General features: G+C 37.2%; 4 protein-coding genes across 6 annotated transcripts; 2 read left to right on the forward strand and 2 right to left on the reverse strand.

Moving 5' to 3' along the window:
- Positions 1-266: 266 nt before the first annotated feature.
- Positions 267-8864, reverse strand: LOC102619303 (copper-transporting ATPase PAA2, chloroplastic). 3 transcript variants are annotated; one of them, XM_025097343.2, is made up of 18 exons: positions 8151-8858; positions 7890-7967; positions 7438-7535; positions 7298-7351; positions 7010-7096; positions 6168-6332; positions 5838-5948; positions 5417-5485; positions 4763-4872; positions 4337-4442; positions 4177-4243; positions 3539-3618; positions 2999-3453; positions 2631-2805; positions 2047-2178; positions 1068-1218; positions 780-902; positions 267-570 (listed from the first exon to the last, which is right to left on the reverse strand). In XM_025097343.2, exons 1-17 carry the CDS (start codon positions 8773-8775, stop codon positions 802-804), a joined length of 2664 nt encoding a protein of 887 aa, XP_024953111.1. In that variant the 5' UTR covers positions 8776-8858; the 3' UTR covers positions 267-570; positions 780-801. The 3 variants fall into 3 exon arrangements, with proteins under 3 accessions (XP_024953111.1, XP_024953110.1, XP_006474502.1); XM_025097342.2 differs by having other exon boundaries at positions 267-575; XM_006474439.2 differs by lacking the exons at positions 267-570; positions 780-902; positions 1068-1218 and having other exon boundaries at positions 2631-2839; positions 8151-8864.
- Positions 8865-9098: 234 nt separating this feature from the next.
- Positions 9099-10307, forward strand: LOC102618998 (hypothetical protein). Its single transcript, XM_006474435.4, has 3 exons — positions 9099-9449; positions 9542-9741; positions 9844-10307. The coding sequence occupies exons 1-3, from the start codon at positions 9150-9152 to the stop codon at positions 10106-10108; spliced, it is 765 nt and encodes a 254-aa protein (XP_006474498.1). The 5' UTR covers positions 9099-9149; the 3' UTR covers positions 10109-10307.
- Positions 10308-10445: 138 nt separating this feature from the next.
- On the forward strand, positions 10446-11598 carry LOC102618700 (uncharacterized). The gene has a single exon (XM_006474434.4). The coding sequence runs from the start codon at positions 10941-10943 to the stop codon at positions 11280-11282; it is 342 nt and encodes a 113-aa protein (XP_006474497.1). The 5' UTR covers positions 10446-10940; the 3' UTR covers positions 11283-11598.
- A 22-nt stretch (positions 11599-11620) lies between these two features.
- LOC102618421 (uncharacterized) lies at positions 11621-16081 on the reverse strand. The gene is made up of 6 exons (XM_006474433.3): positions 14957-16081; positions 14077-14510; positions 13831-13992; positions 13314-13389; positions 13008-13163; positions 11621-12408 (listed from the first exon to the last, which is right to left on the reverse strand). Exons 1-6 carry the CDS (start codon positions 15986-15988, stop codon positions 12295-12297), a joined length of 1974 nt encoding a protein of 657 aa, XP_006474496.2. The 5' UTR covers positions 15989-16081; the 3' UTR covers positions 11621-12294.
- Positions 16082-17709: the final 1628 nt, after the last annotated feature.

A 17709-nucleotide genomic window follows, 5' to 3' on the forward strand; every position in this document is an offset into this window, starting at 1 on the left:
TCGCAAAATGCTAAGCAATGGAGGGTGGGTGGACTGGATGACGCCCCATTAATGCTCTCAATCAACTATAAAGCAGTTCGCGTTTTTTAACTTTTTCTTAACTGACCTTTGTTTAATTGACATTTAACTACTAAAAAAATTTCATCACATTTTATGTTCCATTTTTTAAATGTTTGAGCGGAGACGGGAACACCACCTACTAAATAAACACCATTCCTTGCCTCGCCATCGCTTCTATTATACTATTCAATTCAAATGCAGGAGACTGTCAAGAGTCAAGCTTATTCACAGATCTTGTCATAAGAAATAACTGGTCTCATAATTTGCATCCGTGGTTTGAAAAGAAAAAGAAGAATAATAAATTAAAGAACACATGATAGATATAGGTAGTAATATGATGGGGGGGGTGGGGGGGGGGGGGTTAACAATGCAATGTGCAATGCTATTATTTATTTGCATGGGAGAAGAACCTGAAGCTGCCAGAAAATAGTGGACTATCTCTCTTCAACTTATTTAATATGCCCATCATGCTTCTGAAAACAGTAATGTCCGCTTCATCATTCAGCCTTGCTGCGCTGTGACAATTAACCAAGCGGCATTTATGCATAGTACATGTAACAAATTGATACTGCACTTCAAATATGTGTGCCAATTTATTATTCTCCTAGCCTAATATTGGTATTATGCAATTCTAGATCTGCCATTTCAAAAATTCCCTGTATACCAAAAAAGCTCTACGTAAATGTTATTTGTACCCTACGCAGGGAAAACCAACTAACCTTCTTCTCAAGAAATCATACCCTAATTGCAACTTTCCTTCTTCTTGTTACTTTCGAATTCATGGAACTGTAGAAGCAATGAGTTGCTGACGACAAAGATAGAGCTCAGGGCCATTAGCCCACCTGTATGAATACAAGCATCATTGTAATATATGAGTCTGTTTATGATAACCAGGGCAAGAATATTTATTTAAAGTAGGACCCATTATAAATTTAGGTGACTTGGCTTTTCTTTGAAATGAAGAGTGCTTCAAATGGTAATGAGAAATATAATATGGTTTTACTCGCCTGAAAGTGAAGGTGTCATGGCAAATTCATATTGAGGAAGTAATGCTCCTGCTGCAATGGGGATGGCCACAACATTGTATGCTACTGCCCACGACAAATTCTGATACACTTTTGCCATTGTTGCCTTTGCAAGATCCAGTGCGTCTACGACCTACAAGGAAGCTATCTCTGTAGGAATCTTGACATGGAAAATATCGAGCTGGGAAAAAAATTATGCACTTCTAAATGGTGTCGCATAAAAAAACCTGATAAATGTGGTCTTCCCCAAGTTTTTCTTCCATGAAAATTCTAATTCTATAGAACCAAACCTATAACCTGAGAAACTAACTCTCAACAACAGCACTAAAATGTTAATGAACTTTGTACTTTCACTAGCAAATGATAAATTTGTACCAGGAAAAAAATCTAATGAAACCGATTGGACAGGCAATGAATCTGTCCGAGACAATTATTCTAAAATCTAATTGCCCTTATTTTGCAATTGGAAGCACTTTTCTCATTTAAATCTTTTCATGAAAATTAAATAAAATTCTAACACATTTCCAGTTTCAATCCTCACTAACATCCATGAAATCTTATCCCAGTACCTTCAACCAATCATCAATAGAAATTGTCATGCAAGTAGATGATGGTGAATGCTCTCTCTCTCTCTTTCACTCTATATCACACGTTATTGTCATCATGAAGAATACTTATTATGCAAGTAATTGACAAGAAGATAATTTTCAATCACAATGGTTGGCCAAGTGAAATTGTAAATATGATTTTTATGCCCTGCAAAGCACATAACATGGTTCAACCTTGACCCAAACGAAAAGTAGACATCAAAGCTCAGCTAAAGAATGTTCAACACCACTGAAAAATGAAAATACTCATACATACAATATCATACATCTAGGACTCCATTGTATCGCCAAAGTTGGAATCTGCATAAATTAATCAAGAATGATAAAAATTGTAACATTCAAAGGAAACATACTTGTGAGAGTTTGTTCCCGAGAAGTATAATGGATGCTGCTGTTGATGCAGCATTTTCTTGTGCTTCAATCTGCAGTGCAATTCCAACATCCGCAAGAGCCAAAGATGGTGCATCATTTATGCCATCACCAACCTTCCAAAAGGAAGAGAGAGAGAGAGAGAGAGAGAGAGAGAGAGAAGTATTAGCATAACAATATATCCAAAACCATAAGTGTAATTCTTTATACGTTTGTTGCTTGGACAATAGTGTCATTTAACACTTTCTAAGCTCATGTTCATAAGAATGGCTGGACACCTAAACAAAAATGGAAACTCTGCTTCAAAGCCATTTTGGTCGCATCCATGACCATTTGACGCAACAGTATGATGATATCAGTCACCAATTTAATGACCAAATAGTTTCTAAAACAATGTTTCCATTAAAATGATAAAAGACCCAGATTCTCAAAGGAAGAACCCAGCAGGATATAAATTAAATGCATCATCTGAGAGGAAAATCAAATGCACTACTAAGCTAAATAGGTAAGTCCATATCAGTTTATCTATGTTGATATGAAATGCTATGAGGAATAAGAGAATCAGTACCATTGCAACATGATGTCCTGATGTTTGAAGAGTTGATATAACCTCAGACTTTTGCTGCGGAGTCAAGGAAGAGTTGATATATTCTTTTCCTATTCCAACTTCCTTGGCTGTTGCTGCAACTGCCTCTTCCCTGTCTCCTGATAGAAGGAGAGTTTTGATACCCTTCTGCTGGAGACTTCCGACCAAAACAACAAGATATGCACATAAGGCTCGGAAATCACATGATAACAATTGGAAACAGACAATTTTATCAGCAGATACCATACAAAGCATATAGTAGCAGGGTCACTTCCGTAATTGAAAATTAGTCACGACGATGAATAGTTCAGCATCATAAGTTAATAACATACTAAGGGGAAGCAAGTTACCTTCTCACAGTATGTTCAGCATCATGGCGCAAACTATCAGATATTGCAATAGCACCAATAATACCTTCTCCTTCACGTCCAACATAGACTACTGATTTTGAATAGTTTGATGGTGATGCCAATTCTGATGACTGATGCGTTACAGCATGTTCCAGATGCTGTACATCAGAATGGTCTCCTTGCTTCTGAAAACGTTCATAAACCCATTCCAAAGTACCAACTGCAACTAAGCGTCCATCAACTTCCCCTAAGATTCCAAAACCTGGTTCTGCTAACTGCCCTCTTGTGATAGGGCTGGTTAAATTCAATGACTCTGCTTTATTTACAATAGCCTTTGCAATTGGATGTGTTGCTGTTTTCTCTACTGCTGCAGCAATTTTAAGAATTTCTGATTCGTCGTAAACAAAAGAGGCCACATTAAAAACGGCAGGTTTCCCTTCTGTGAGTGTTCCTGTCTGAAAGTCGGAAATAAAAAAAAAAAGAGGTCAGAACTTAAGAGTTAAGACTTCCATTAGCATAATTTAGTAAGTCTTGAATTACCTTGTCTAAAGCAAGATAATCTATTCTGGCCAATCGTTCTAATACATCTCCTCCCCTTATAAGAAGTCCTTGTTTTGCTCCTGGTCATTGTGAATACAACAAAAGTCAACTTAGAGCTTTCTGATCAGTACAGAATCCTGGAAATTGAATATCTAAAAGCAAGTGTTCTAACGACATAACAAAAATGTTGACTGTGATTTATTTTTATTTTCCACATTTAATAACTGCAACCAGTGGGTGATTTATACCCTGATTTATGGCAATGAACTAAACAAGCTTGTAGTAGATAAATTGTTTACTATATGAAAACACCAAAAGTCCCATATGATATTTCGAGCATCCAATAGAAAAAGATTCCTACAAATCATCATTTACCAATTGAATGACCAAAGATATCACTGGAAATAACAAGTGGATGCAAATAGAAAACTCACTGAATTCTTTTAAACTTTAAATCAACAACACTAATATGAAAGGAAGTTGGTCCCAAAACATGAAGCTAACATGTCAAGGGGCAAGGGGAATACATGAGGAAGTTGTGGTTAAAATATGCATGATATCAGCAGTACGAGTCTCTTGTAGACTAGTGAATATCATGTGCAATCAAACTCAAGAGATTAACAAGTCAGATGACGTACCAAGGGAGGTGCCAACTAAGATTGCAGTGGGTGTGGCAAGGCCCAGGGCACATGGGCATGAAACTACCTGGAATAGCAAATCAATGCCATGAGCTGCAAGTATTGGTCAAAAGATAATTAAAGAAATTCCCCAATTGACAGTACACTCAGCATTACTTACCAATACATCCACAGATAATTTCAAGCTCAAAAGCAAAGGATTCCCATTTGGCCCAGCCATATCACTGAGCAAAACATCTGGAAAAATTTGAGACCCAATGTAGTACCTGAACATGGAAGAAAGAAAGTCTAAGAAGCAGTGGTGAACACAATTAAATTAAGCGGTTCTGCAATTTCAGCATTCATTAGGATAAATATTTATCATTTTTAGGTCATCATTCACTGCACCATATCACAAGTTCCATCTGTTTGGCTTGGCAAACAAAAGTTTCCATTCAGTTTCTGAAAACATTAAAAGATTAGAGGTACCTTTAAGAATGTTCAACTTGCATGGCTCTAATGATGATGAAAAGATTTTACAGTTTCTGATCACAAAAAAAAAAAGAAAAAAAAGAATGCTGATACAGGTAGAGAAGCAAACCCCTACCAAAATGCAAACGTTGCTGCTGATAGAGTCATTACACTGTATACAAATGGCCCAGCTATTGCATCTGCAAGTCTTTGAATGGGTGCTTCACGGCCTTGAGCCTCCTCAACCTAAGGGTCAGGGCAAAAAGTTTAACATACAGTAGGAAACATTTCATTTCCTGTCGACATTCTAGGGTAAAAAATTCTTACTTGTTACCAACCATCAAATGCAGACACACTTGGAACATAGCAAATTTAAAATTTTCAACAACTCCTACAAGACAGTCTAGACTTTCTTACATGCCATTGTTATGAACTTTTTCACCTATTTTAGTTTTTAGGTTTTAAAGAATGTTCTCTCTAGAAAAGGGTGCCAAATAGTTCATTACTAATAAAGCTGATTACGATATTAGAACAAGGAGTCTCTTAAATTGCATATGCAAACTCCAAGGAGCAAGACTAGTATATTTGAATTCTACACAGGCAAAATCCAATAAAAGAAGAAAAAAATGTCTGTGTGTGTATAAGGACTCATTCAAATGATAAAAGTTTAATGTAAACTTGTTTTGGACCAAGTATCGGATGTAATAAAGCATAATATATGATCATTCTACAAAAATGAATTTAAAAATAATAATAATTTAGAGTCATTGGAGAAATATGTTTTACTAACCATGCTCACAATTTTGGATATCATTGAGTTGGAACCAGTTGAACATGCTTCAATCCTTAAAGGTCCATCCTGAAATAGATTAAAATGATTGACTAATTGGAAAACAACACGAGTACCACGCATCAAAGGAAAAGTGCTGCAGAAATTCAATTTCATAAGGATTTACTACTGCATGCAAGAGTATGTGGACTAAGCTTGAAATCGTCAGCACCATTTGGAAAGAAGATAACTTTAGTACAAAATAGAGTGTCTGTCTTGATCTCTCCTCTGATAATAACTTTAACTACTCGAGGTTTATGTGAAAATTGTAAAAATATGTTGATATCTCAAGGATATAATATAAGCAAAGAAATAAAATTCCCACCCCAAACAAAGCGAAAGGTCTGGGAAATGATAAAGATCCAATTTCTCCTAAACATACCCAGTTTATTGTTCCAGCTGATACAGTGAAGCCTTCTTCTTTAAATACAGGAAGCGATTCTCCCGACAGCATGGATTCATCAACAACACTTCTTCCCGCAAGAACCCTGCCCTGTAGAAGGAAATTTTTATTTTAGCAGATTTTCAATGAGCAAACAACTAAGTTTTACATGTAGTGATAGCACAATAAAAATCTTAAATTTCACATTGGCATTCAGTTGAAACACTAAGCTATGCAGGCTAGTTCTAGTGTGTTAATAGTGCACCATATACAAATTACATGACTAAAATTTCAAAACTGGGAACTCTGTTAACAATCAGAAACACTTACGTCCACAGGAATGGTTTCTCCAGGCAAAACTAACACAGAGTCTCCAACACGAATATCATCAGTTGGGACCTCAACACAAATTGCATCGGAGCAAAGCACATTATCAGCAGAGGAGCCACTTTCTGATGAAGTAATTACAAGTCTTGACTGAGTGGATACTAGTGACTGCAATAAAAAAACTCATGGTAAATCCAAGAGAGAAATTGTATGATAGAATCTTGTAATAGATACAAGTTATTAAGAATACTACAGAATAAATTGAACTAAATTGCATCAATTATATTTAGCATCTTCAAATTCCAGAAGCTGACAGAAAACAAAAAGAGTTACTGCATATTGGGTGACAAAAGTTCCTGATTTCAACTAAAAATGCAGAAAGTAATGAAGTCGAAAATGCTTCAAAGAGTACATGGAAGTCTAGCAGCAGCAAAAAGGAACTAGAACTGTCATTATTCTATTCAAATCCAGTGGGACACTGGAAGAATAAAATCTTCCCTGTTTCAATTTCAGCCAAGGATTTTCTGAATTCAGAGTTATCAAGATTATCTTAGCGTGAATGAGTGGCAGTATCCTGGTTTGAACCAATATATGTGAAAAGATGTACACATGGTCACCAATCAAGCAATTTTGAAGCTTCTACGTAGAATGGCAGGTATGAGCACTACGTGGCGATTCATGCATGGACATCAATATGAATCAATAGCAACCTAGCACTAATATAAAACTTCAGATGAAGGCACATTAATATAACCTGCAACTAAACCTGATTTTAAAGAAGAAGCACTCAAGTAGCGCCATGTTTTCTCCATTAAACTTTAGATTTGAAGTTTGTTGTAACTTACTAAAAGTTCATTCATGTCGCTAGATGCCCTGATCCTTGCCCTTTCTTCCAAAGAACGCCCTAGCAGCACGAAGCCAAGAAGCATGACCTGAATACTAAAAAACAAGATTCTTCCATTAGAATCTCAAGGAAAAACATTCTAAGTTTCAATGATTGCCTTTAGGTTAGAATTAATCACTAAAAGATAAATCATTATTACATGAAAAATAAGAAATTTTGCTCCAATATGAACAAACTAAAATAATTATCAGATAAAATTACTGGAAAGACTAAAAGTCAAGCAAGTAACCGGTTCCTCAAAAAATGATGCATCCCAATCAAGCTCAGGTTTCAGAAGTGACACCTACAAGAACAAAGAAATTAAAAATATCATCCAGGGGAATTTTACAGATCTTGCCATCCAGAAAAAAACTAACCAAAGGGTCTCACCAAACTAATGAGAAAAGCAACAATGCTTCCGAATCCCACAAGAGAATTCATATTAGGCGATCCTTTTCTGAACGCCCTTAAACCATCAGATAGCAGGTCTGCAATATATTTATATTTAATTTAAATCGAAAGGGCCTCATGAATTGATTTTATGATTTTTCGCATTGCACTAGAGAGCCAATCGTTAACCAGTTTTATAAGCTAAAAAGGGGTCTGCAATATATTTATATTTAATTTAAATCGAAAGGGCCTCATGAATTGATTTTATGATTTTTCGCATTGCACTAGAGAGCCAATCGTTGACCAGTTTTATAAGCTAAAAAGGGCCTTTTTTTTTTAACTCTGTTAAATCCTCTAGATTTAAAACATTATACATAAAGGATAAAACAGATTAATCAACTACATTAAGGAAGCTGAAGAGTGCTAAATAGAAAATGTGGATAGCAACTAACCTCTCCCAGGTCCGATTAAAGCCCCTAACGCAAATCCACCTTTCACATATGAATTATCTAGCAGCTCCCACAACGGCCCTGACAAACTCACAACAAATCAATTTACAGTTTAATAAATTAATTACTTAACTAACACACTAATCATCCATCATCATTCATTTGATTTAAAACAGAGGGTAAGTTTCATTGACGCCAAAAACAACTGAAGTTTGAAATTAAAAAATTTCGTCCCAAAATTTATCAAAAATCTCAAAAGTATACCATGAGCAATGTGAATCCCCAATGAATGCGAAATATGAGAGGCATGAGATCCACAACACAAGGCCACCAAAGTCCAAGCAAGCGCCACACGATTCCTACTTTTCACTAGCAAATCCTCTCTCTTCTTCGCCAACTCCTTCCATTTCTTCACGTTCTCCGCCACTCCTGTTCCCGAAACTCTCCTCTTCGCCTCAAATCCACACTCCATCAGCCTCTTCCCCAAGCTCTCGGCTACATTATTCACAACCTCTTCACTCTCCTCAACAACTTCCGTCCTTAGTTTGATTGCAGCCGTCTCGGTCAACATGTTGACCGCCACCGAGTCGACGCGGTCATCGGCCGTGAGGACTGACTTGACTCGCGCCACGCAGCCGCCACACATCATGCCGCTAACGTCGAGGAGGACCGTAGAGTCCACTCGTCGTTTCGGAAGCTCAAACGGGGCATTTTGCGGTTGAGTTCTGGTCTCCAGAGAGTTCGATACGGCGGGAACTCTGCGCCTCCGGCGTCGTTTTGGACGAGAAGCGATGTCAACTCGGTCGAAGTGGAACTTTTTAGTGTAACGATAAGTGAAGACAAGGTTCGGGTATGGCGATAGAGAGAGTCTTAGTAAATCAGTCGCCATTGAAGCGCCAGGAATTGGAGAAAATCGAGGATTAGGATGCTGACGATGATCGTTAAAACTTAAAACTAACAAGAGGTCGTCGTTGAAATGTCAACGTGTTATAATCTCTAGTTTGACACGTCAGTTCACTATATCCTTGGCCTTGTGTCCGTAAGCGGAAAAACGGGCCCAATAGCTTTTGCGGCCGAAAGACGGCGGGAGTGCAAGCTGTACCAAATCACACACTGCCAAGTGGCTAAATGTTACGAGTTCTTTCAAATGTCGAAACGCTGCGTTTCTGATAAAATATCTCTCTCCTAATCGCGAACATATCTTGTGCGTTATCTTGTAGACTCTCGCTCCAGTGTCTTTAGCCGTGCAGGAAAATTAAAAAAATGGCTTCCAATGAGTCGTCCGCAGAGAACGCGGAATGTAGAGATAAGAAAATCGTTTCAAGTTGCATGCTACTGTCTTCGGCATTTTCACAAACACCATTTGTGCAGCCATTTTTTAAACCATTGTTGGCGAGAAACACGGTTCCAGTAGCATCACCAAATATCATTCGGGACCTTCAGAATTCTGTTATTTCTATCACTGATAAAGTTTCGAAATTTCTTAACTCATTAGCCTCCCATAACCCACTTATCCAGAAATTCCTCTCTTTGTCTGCCGAATTCCACAGTTTCTGCCACCAGGTAAAGTGAAATTTGTAACCCAGTTCTCATCTTACCTTAGATTGAAGAGCTTTATGGGAAATAATTTAGAAGTTTACTGCATACACATACAGGTTCGTTGCAGGAACAACGTGAAGATGAACCCTTTAGGGAATCACAACTTCGCTGCTGTTTTGCCGGGTGACTCAGTGGGAGGACTGGTGGTGGCTAATGGAATCATGAGTTTCCTCAACATATATAACACCCTGTTGATAGTCAGGCTTGTTTTGACATGGTTCCCTAACTCTCCTCCTGCCATTGTTAGTCCTCTCAGGTACAGTTATAAAGTTTTTGGTAAATAAATTGATTGCTCAATTTCCCTTCGTTTGGATATGATTCATTCATAATAAGAACGTTATGTTATGTTTTTCTTCAGCACATTGTGTGACCCATACTTGAACATATTTCGAGGAATTATCCCACCGCTGGGAGGGACATTGGACCTCTCTCCGATTCTGGCATTCTTGGTTCTGAATGCCATTACTAGCGCTGCTGCTGCACTTCCTTGTGAACTTCCAGTTACTGGACTAGCTAGTCAACAGGCTGCTTCACCTGCTTCCATTCCAGTGTCTACTAACCTTACTACACCACAAAAGAAATGGATAAGAAGGCTGTCTAACAACAGAGGAAAAGTGCTCTGATGGTGCTGATTAGGCTGTTACCCCGGCACTCTGCTACGAATACCTAGTGTGTATGAAAAAATGTAGAAAATTTTCTGGAATCATTGAGGCTATTACCATCTGCATTTGTTGCCAAACATATGATGGAATCATGAATCACTTTGCAGTTCGAATTTATTTGTTGTTTCTACATTAATGAAAGTCCTGAATTCTTGCATTATCTCGAAACCAAATGGTCTTGTTCCCTGATTGAATGATACTTTTTCTAAGGAATGTGTTAATTTATAGCAGTGTTCTTTTCTCCATTATTTTATGCACATAAGTTGTTTAACTTTAGTGGGTACTACGTGTGACATTGAATGGCCTTACTGTTGTCACTTTCTTTAAAAAATTAGGTAACTTTAGGCATATATTCTTCTAATCAGTTAGAAATATATGGAACATGATGATAATGAAAGCGTTTGGAGAATTCATGAGACGCAGGGAGCATCAGATTCCAGACAATTACAAAACCAGCATCAAATCAAATATTTATTCAGCTGATGGAGAATAGTCTATCCTTCCTCAGCAATATTCCCATCCATCCAATCAAACACTAAAAGCTTCATGAAGAAGCAGCCAACTCTTGATTTTCCACAACAAAACATTATCTCAAAGTTTCTCAAAGGATTCCCCCAGATATTATGGGTTAGAAAAGAGTGCTTTTTTGATATTTGATCAAGTGATTCCAGCCATCTGATATTAGAATATTTGATAAACAGTAATGTGATTGGTTAAAGCAAAATGTCTGCATAAATTCTGGGTTTAGTTCACTGCAATAAAGGTTGGTTTCTGCTGAGAATTGTTTTCCAGAATGGAGCCAATAACTACATACAGGATCAGGAGGTCTTCCTCATATGGGAGGTTGGTGGCTATAATCTTGACAGTCTTGGCTGTGTTTTCACCTCTCTATATTGATCGGAGACGAGAAAGTGATTTGGAACTTGAAGAACAACCAATCAATTTTGCTTTCTTGTTGCCTCTGTTGCTCTTGGTATTGATTCTGGCCATCACTTTGTCACTCTGTTTTGATCAGAGCTTTTCGAGGTTTGATCCTTACTGGATACACAGAGTTGGAGGTTCTTCTGGTGGTATAATCATAATTCTTATAATTCTTGCTTTAGTTTTAAAGTGTAAAGCTTCCACGAACTACTGAGACGCTTGGCTGAAATTTGAAAAGGAAGATGATACAGTGGCTTATCAAGATACTTTTGGGGTTACAAGTTTTCATTTCAAGCGGTTTAGAGTTGGAGATAGATTCAACTGTTGATAATTTAGAGGTCAAGATAGCTTCTGTTTCCTTGTAATTATCATTCAAGCTTTTTCTTGAGTTCTAAATTTTGTCTTATGAAAAAAAAAAAAAAATCTCCTTGCATTTTAAATTGCTGGATAGTCGAATGAAAAAAAAAATAAAAATTGCCAGATAGTTCTTGTTAGAATTGTGGTTCTGTTTGTCATGGGTGTGAGAAGCAAAGAGTGAGCAGTTTTAGTGAGCAAGAGTTGCTTATAACTAGAACAGAGCATAGCTTCATGACTTCTTTCTGGTGATTGATATTGTGAGGAGCTGAGACCCTCCGTTGCCACCATGTCAGAGCCGGAAAAGAATGACCAAGGTTAGCCATAGCATCTGCAATCACATTACCATTTTTCTTAATTTGTGATAAGACTCGCTTCAGCCTACCATCTTACACCTTCAGCCCTCAGTCCTATCATCACTAGTACTAACAATTCAATATAAACTGATGAATTAGATATAATTGAACTTCGCAAAGTTTATCACCTCAAAAATGAAGAAAAAAATGACAGCACTGGATTCCATCCATTCTATTTGAGTTGATTATGGAAATTATTCAAAATTTCATCCATTCTATTTAATATTCTAATTCATCACACCTGTACAAGGATACCATGAAAGAAGTAATCAAAAGAATCAGCCGGTTAATGGGGTTGAGCAAGGGACTCAGAGTTGGATGCTTTATCTTATTTGAATCGCTGAGCAAAAAACAAGGGGTTCTTTTGCATTTCAGTGTTGTATATGCCAAAAATGAAGTTTTGCCGTGAGAAAATAAAAAATGGCTTTCCCTTTACACCGGGGACTGGGAGTGTCAAGTTATAGTCAAGTGTCAGAGTGATCGATCTTGATTGATCAACAATCATAGTCAATAGTATCATGGAGTATGTTGTGGTTCAAGCACTTGGATATGCTTTAATGCGGGTGTCAACGGCAATCCAATAATCTGCACCATCGAGTTTGAGTGGCCATTCAGAAACACATTTGTAATCTGTGGAAGAAAAACACAGAAAATATACGAAAATAAGCATCCAAATGTGTTGTTATGGATCCCAGACTGTGTTGCTAATTATAAGTGTTTGGGGTTAGAGGGATATGATCCAAATCAGCATCCTGATTCCTCAATATTAAATCTTTCTAATGATGATATGAATAGTTGAACAGCAACAAACAAGGTTCTAATAATGTATCAAGCCATGAAAAACGCCAGACGAAATGAAATACCATATAAACATAACAGACATAGGATTTATTGTATGATTCCCAGATGTAGTGCCAGAACTGAAGACCATAGGTACATTGTGTTACTGGTAACAGTACAGGAGATTAATTGAGAAGCTATAATATGTGTAAGTCTGTTTCACTGCAGGTAATTCCACTTTTAACAAGTAGCAAGGAGATATGCAAGTGATTTTATAAAACTGTTCCCCTGCCCTTGGAATGCCAAGACCAAAAATAATCAAATACTCCCTACAAAAAGTAGCCAGGAGATATGCGATTGAATATTGTAGTACTGTGCCCATTAGAGAGAACAATGCGTCAATAGCAGGTCTTCTTCGCAGGTAAAAACTAAGTTTAGGACTTGCATACCTGTGAACATCCAAAGAGCTTGAGCAGCCTTAGTAATGAGCAGTTGTCAACAATAAACCCTAGTGCCTCATCTTTTATAAAGCGGCACCAAGATAGATCCAGACTTAACAAGTTCCTTGAACATTTAGCTAGTGACAAGGCGGTGTTCAGGCCAACCTGCCATAAGTTCTCATTAGTTATATAGTTAAGAGATAGGCTCCTATTCTACAGGTTCATTGAGCAAGAAAATGTTTTTTTTTTTTTTTTGGTTCAGTTAGAAAACAAAAAGTAAAAACCAAAATAAGATCATGAATGTCAATGTCTCACCCCACGGACATGATTCAGTGAAAGTTCAGTTAGTGAATCTCCAGAGACTTCGAGGAATGCAGCTAAGGCTTCGTCACTGCAGTAATTAGAAATTTCAAATTTCAATAGTTGCATCTATCGTATAAAGTTAGAAAGCAGATTTTTAATATTAGTATTAGCTTTCCCAGTGTTCCACTAGATAAAGAAGAGAGATGATTATTAGTTTAATGAAATTAGCAAACTAGGTTTAGTGCTTAAAGGTCCTCAACAACTGATTTCTTACAAACATGCCACAATGTATGCCATGCATAACTTGTAAGCTACTCAAACTATCATATATACATGAACCAACCGACGCACAAGTCTGTTCCATCTCCTTTAGTGCACATGTGAATGATAGATACTGCAACAATCAAAGACAGCTACTATTCTACATGCTTTCTACCATATAGTTGAGAAGTAAAAATTAATCCAATGCTTGGGACATAAATGGAACAAAAAACCATAAATCATTGTGCTAATGAATATGGAAGGCAACCTGAAATTGTTGCGGCAAAGTTTAAGGCTGCAAATTGATCGGCAACCGTCAGCCAGATATTGCATAGTTGCATCTGTTAGGTTATCCAAGTGAGAAAGATCAAGGGCGCATAATCTTGAACATTTTTTTCCCACGAACTTAAGAGCTCTATCAGTCAATTGCCTGCATCCATCCACAGGCACCTTTATGAAAAAGTAGAAATATACCGAAGGCAAAGCTGCTATGAGTAGAGTAAGCAGGACTCACCCACAGTTTGCTAAAACAAGCTGTCTCATATTTAAGCAATGTGCTCTGACAATTTCAGTGACAAAATAATCATCAACCGTCTCAATTCCGGCAACCGACAACACTTCCAGACAATTGAGTTTCCTCAGTGCAGGTAACATAGACACGGCATCAATGTTTTGGCAATGATCTATATACAGCACTCTCAAAGTAGATTTCAAATGTTTAACTAGAAGATTGATGCCTTCATTTGTGAGAAGGGAGCACTGGCTTAGATTTACCGACTGTAGTGCAGAGGCACATCTGGCAAGCTTGCTTAGCCCAAAATCAGTCAATTGATATGCACCGGTCAGAGATATGGTGGTAAGGGCAGGAAGGCTAAAGTTTTGCGTGACAATGGTGTTTGTAATGTCATTTTCTGTCAGAATCCGTCCACAAAGGTCAAGTTGTAGCACCTGCATCAAGAACCCAGTGAAACATTAAAAAAACAATTAACAAACAGGATTTAACTAAAAAAAATTTAAGCTCAGAAAAATCATCCACCAGTGTTCAAAAGCACATCTCTTAGCAAATGATGATGCAGGTTTATTGAGTTTGAATCATTCTCGATACATTCACACACTAATAAAGCTGGAAGCTGAAGCCAATGTTTCAATTGAAATAATGCACAAGCAGTCGTGCTAGCAACGATTCTTTCTTTTATATATTTCAAAATTTATCACCGAAGTCAAATTTACAAAAGCAAACTCCTGGGGCTTCGCACGAACCTTTTGTCACAGTTTATTAATCATCTATCGTAGAGTTTCAAGAATGATGGCCAACACTGTCCTTGGTTCTTAAGGGAAAAATAAAAAGAAAAGTAATGTAATACACGTTGAAGTAATGAGTAAAAATCACTCACAATCAAGTTCTTTTTGTCGCAAGCACCAAAGATTCTGGTGAAATCGTCTGTATTGATCTCGGAACAGTCATTCAAACGTATCTCAGTAGGGGAGCCACTTGCAAGGAGCTCAAGAAAGCGAGCATTCATTTTCCGTTTCTTCCGAACAATCTGACTAAGCTTATGCCTCAAAAAATCCGGAACAAGTTCTAATGACACAATCGCCTCTGCATTCCTTGCAAGAATTTTCAGACTAAGATCCATCAATGAAGGAACACAACATTGCCTCACCTCGACCTTATTCTTAGCAGGCATCCATTTCAATTCTTGCACCAAATTCCTCTTCTTGATCATCACCATTGCTTCATAAAAAGGACCACCCCCAAAATCTTGTGATTCGTCTTCAGCTTCTTTTAACACCCCCTTCTTGTTTCCTTTGTTGAATGAGTCATCTTCTTGAGGATGTGCAAGCCTGCGAGCACAATATCTTGCAACCTCATAATGCCTTCTTTTTGCTTCTCTGAACCGTCTCTCCCTCCACTCCCTTGTTCTTTGAAATTCATTCATCTGGGTACCTTCTTTCTCAAGATTAGAATCTGACTCCTCATTAGTTGCAATTAAGCTCAACGTCGTCCAATTCAATAACGCTAAATCGTCTTCAATGTCAAATATTATTTCAGTTGGTGAACTTTCGTTTTCGATTTTGGCCTCACCCTTTTCCTCAGTTGAGTATCTCTTTCTTTTACTTGAAGAACCACTTCCTTCTTCGCTTTCTTCATCTGAGAGTGTCTCCATACCTTTGAAATAGGCTTCTACGCAGTGAACCGCGTAGTCTTTTTCCTCATTTTCTGTTTGTTCCTCGGGAAAATTAGCCCCCGACTGAAACCCTAATTTACTATGACGCTCATCTGGTGGATTATTCAAATTAAGATTCAATGTTCCAGGCCTTCTCTGACCCATTTCCTCGTTTTTATTATCGTCGGTCAATTCACTGCCTCCAAGATTCTCATCATTTTCCCGTGAAACAGTTTTCTTGGGAAAATCCATTTTCATAATCTTCACCTAATCCGAAATCCCTCCTCAGTTTACCTAACGCTTTTTCCGTGCTCCGGAAGTTATGTACTTCCCGCTAAAAAAAACTGAATATTGCTGGGTTTGTTGCTTAAGGTATTATTTGAACTAAATAAAATTAAATAAACAAATTCCGAATAAATCTTTCTTGAACGTAATCCAGCTTCTTTCATATGCGCGCCACGTCACGGTGAATATTAGTTTACCTTGTAATCCCTGCCGTGAGATTGTGTGAATAAGTAGACAATTCACGAAGTATTGAATACATGATCCAAAGCTAAAAGTAAATTTTTTTTTTAATATATATATATTGGAGAATTAAAGGTTAATATTAATAAACATAGCTCAAAAACTCTATTGGGACTTGAAGTCGGGCCCAATGTATCCATTTGATTGTAACAAAATTGATGAATTATAATTTAAAATTTGAAATAATAAGTAAATAAATATTTCATATTCTTATGAAAATACGAACTCTTATCCTAAAACATGAGGTGAATAGATGCCGAATTATCTCAAACATTTATAATAACAATGTAGTTGATGGGTTCATATTACATTATAAAGTCCATTGAGTCCTATTATCACGCTAGCTATTGGGAAATCTTCTAGGCACTTAATTTTCTTTTTCTTTTTTAATTTTTAGTTGTAAGCATGCGTTACATTATTTAGCTATCTCTTGGTTTATGATCATCTCGTGAGTTTAAAGGCTCATTACGTCGGTATCAATAAAATTTCAGTCAAAATTTGCTTAAAAGCAAAAAAAAAAAAAAAGGTAAAATAAAAATAATAATAATACGAAAGGGTGCCTAACTATGAGATTCACTTATGCAATGAAATAGCTGGAGAAAATGAAGTAATCAGCCAATTTGGAAAAATAAATAATCAGCAAATTAAACATTATTTATCAGGCTTAATACATGTAATATATATTCTATTCATCTTCTAATTAGTGCACGAAACATGACGCAAGAAGTTGAAGCTTGAAGCAGAGCCTTGTGCTCGTCAGGTTTTACGGCAGGTGCTGGTCCCAAACGGAGCCTCAACAAAGCTTCTTCATCATCATCATCAACGACGACAACAATTATTTTCTTTCCTTTCTCTTCTTCAGTGAATCTTCTACTCCTTTTACTCACAGAAGAACCGCTTCCCACTTCAAAACCCCGCAAGCCTTTTGCAGCACTTTCTTTATTATTGTTTTCTTTGACAGTCTCATCATCATCTGCCGCTGGCGCTGGCGGGTAATTGAGATCGATAACAAGTTTTGGCTTCTCTTTCTCATCAGAAGAAGCAGCAGCAACAGGGTTTTGAGTCTGAGCCATGTTGATGATGGAGGGATTAGGAGAAAATTAATTAAACGCAGGGTTGAAAGCTTGAGTTTTTATTCTTGGAGTAAGAAATAATTGTATATGATATTTGGTTTGTTGGTTCAACTTCAATACTGCCGCATTTACGAATATTTATTGCAAAAATCGCATTACAATATAAGATAATTGGCTGGGCTGCCAAAACCAAACCAAAGTGATTTTATTAGATTTGGAGAGAGAATAAAGCCTTTCCTTATTGGGTTCCCGCGTTAAAAGTCAAACTATAGTCAATTGGATTTATACTTTTCCTAATTTCACTCAAATTCTTTTTAAAGATACCGTGGCGGACAAGTATGAACAAAGCCTAAACTTTCCTTGAATTTGAATTTGTATGAG

This window comes from Citrus sinensis, chromosome 9, assembly GCF_022201045.2.
Source record: "Citrus sinensis cultivar Valencia sweet orange chromosome 9, DVS_A1.0, whole genome shotgun sequence".
NCBI lineage: Eukaryota > Viridiplantae > Streptophyta > Magnoliopsida > Sapindales > Rutaceae > Citrus > Citrus sinensis.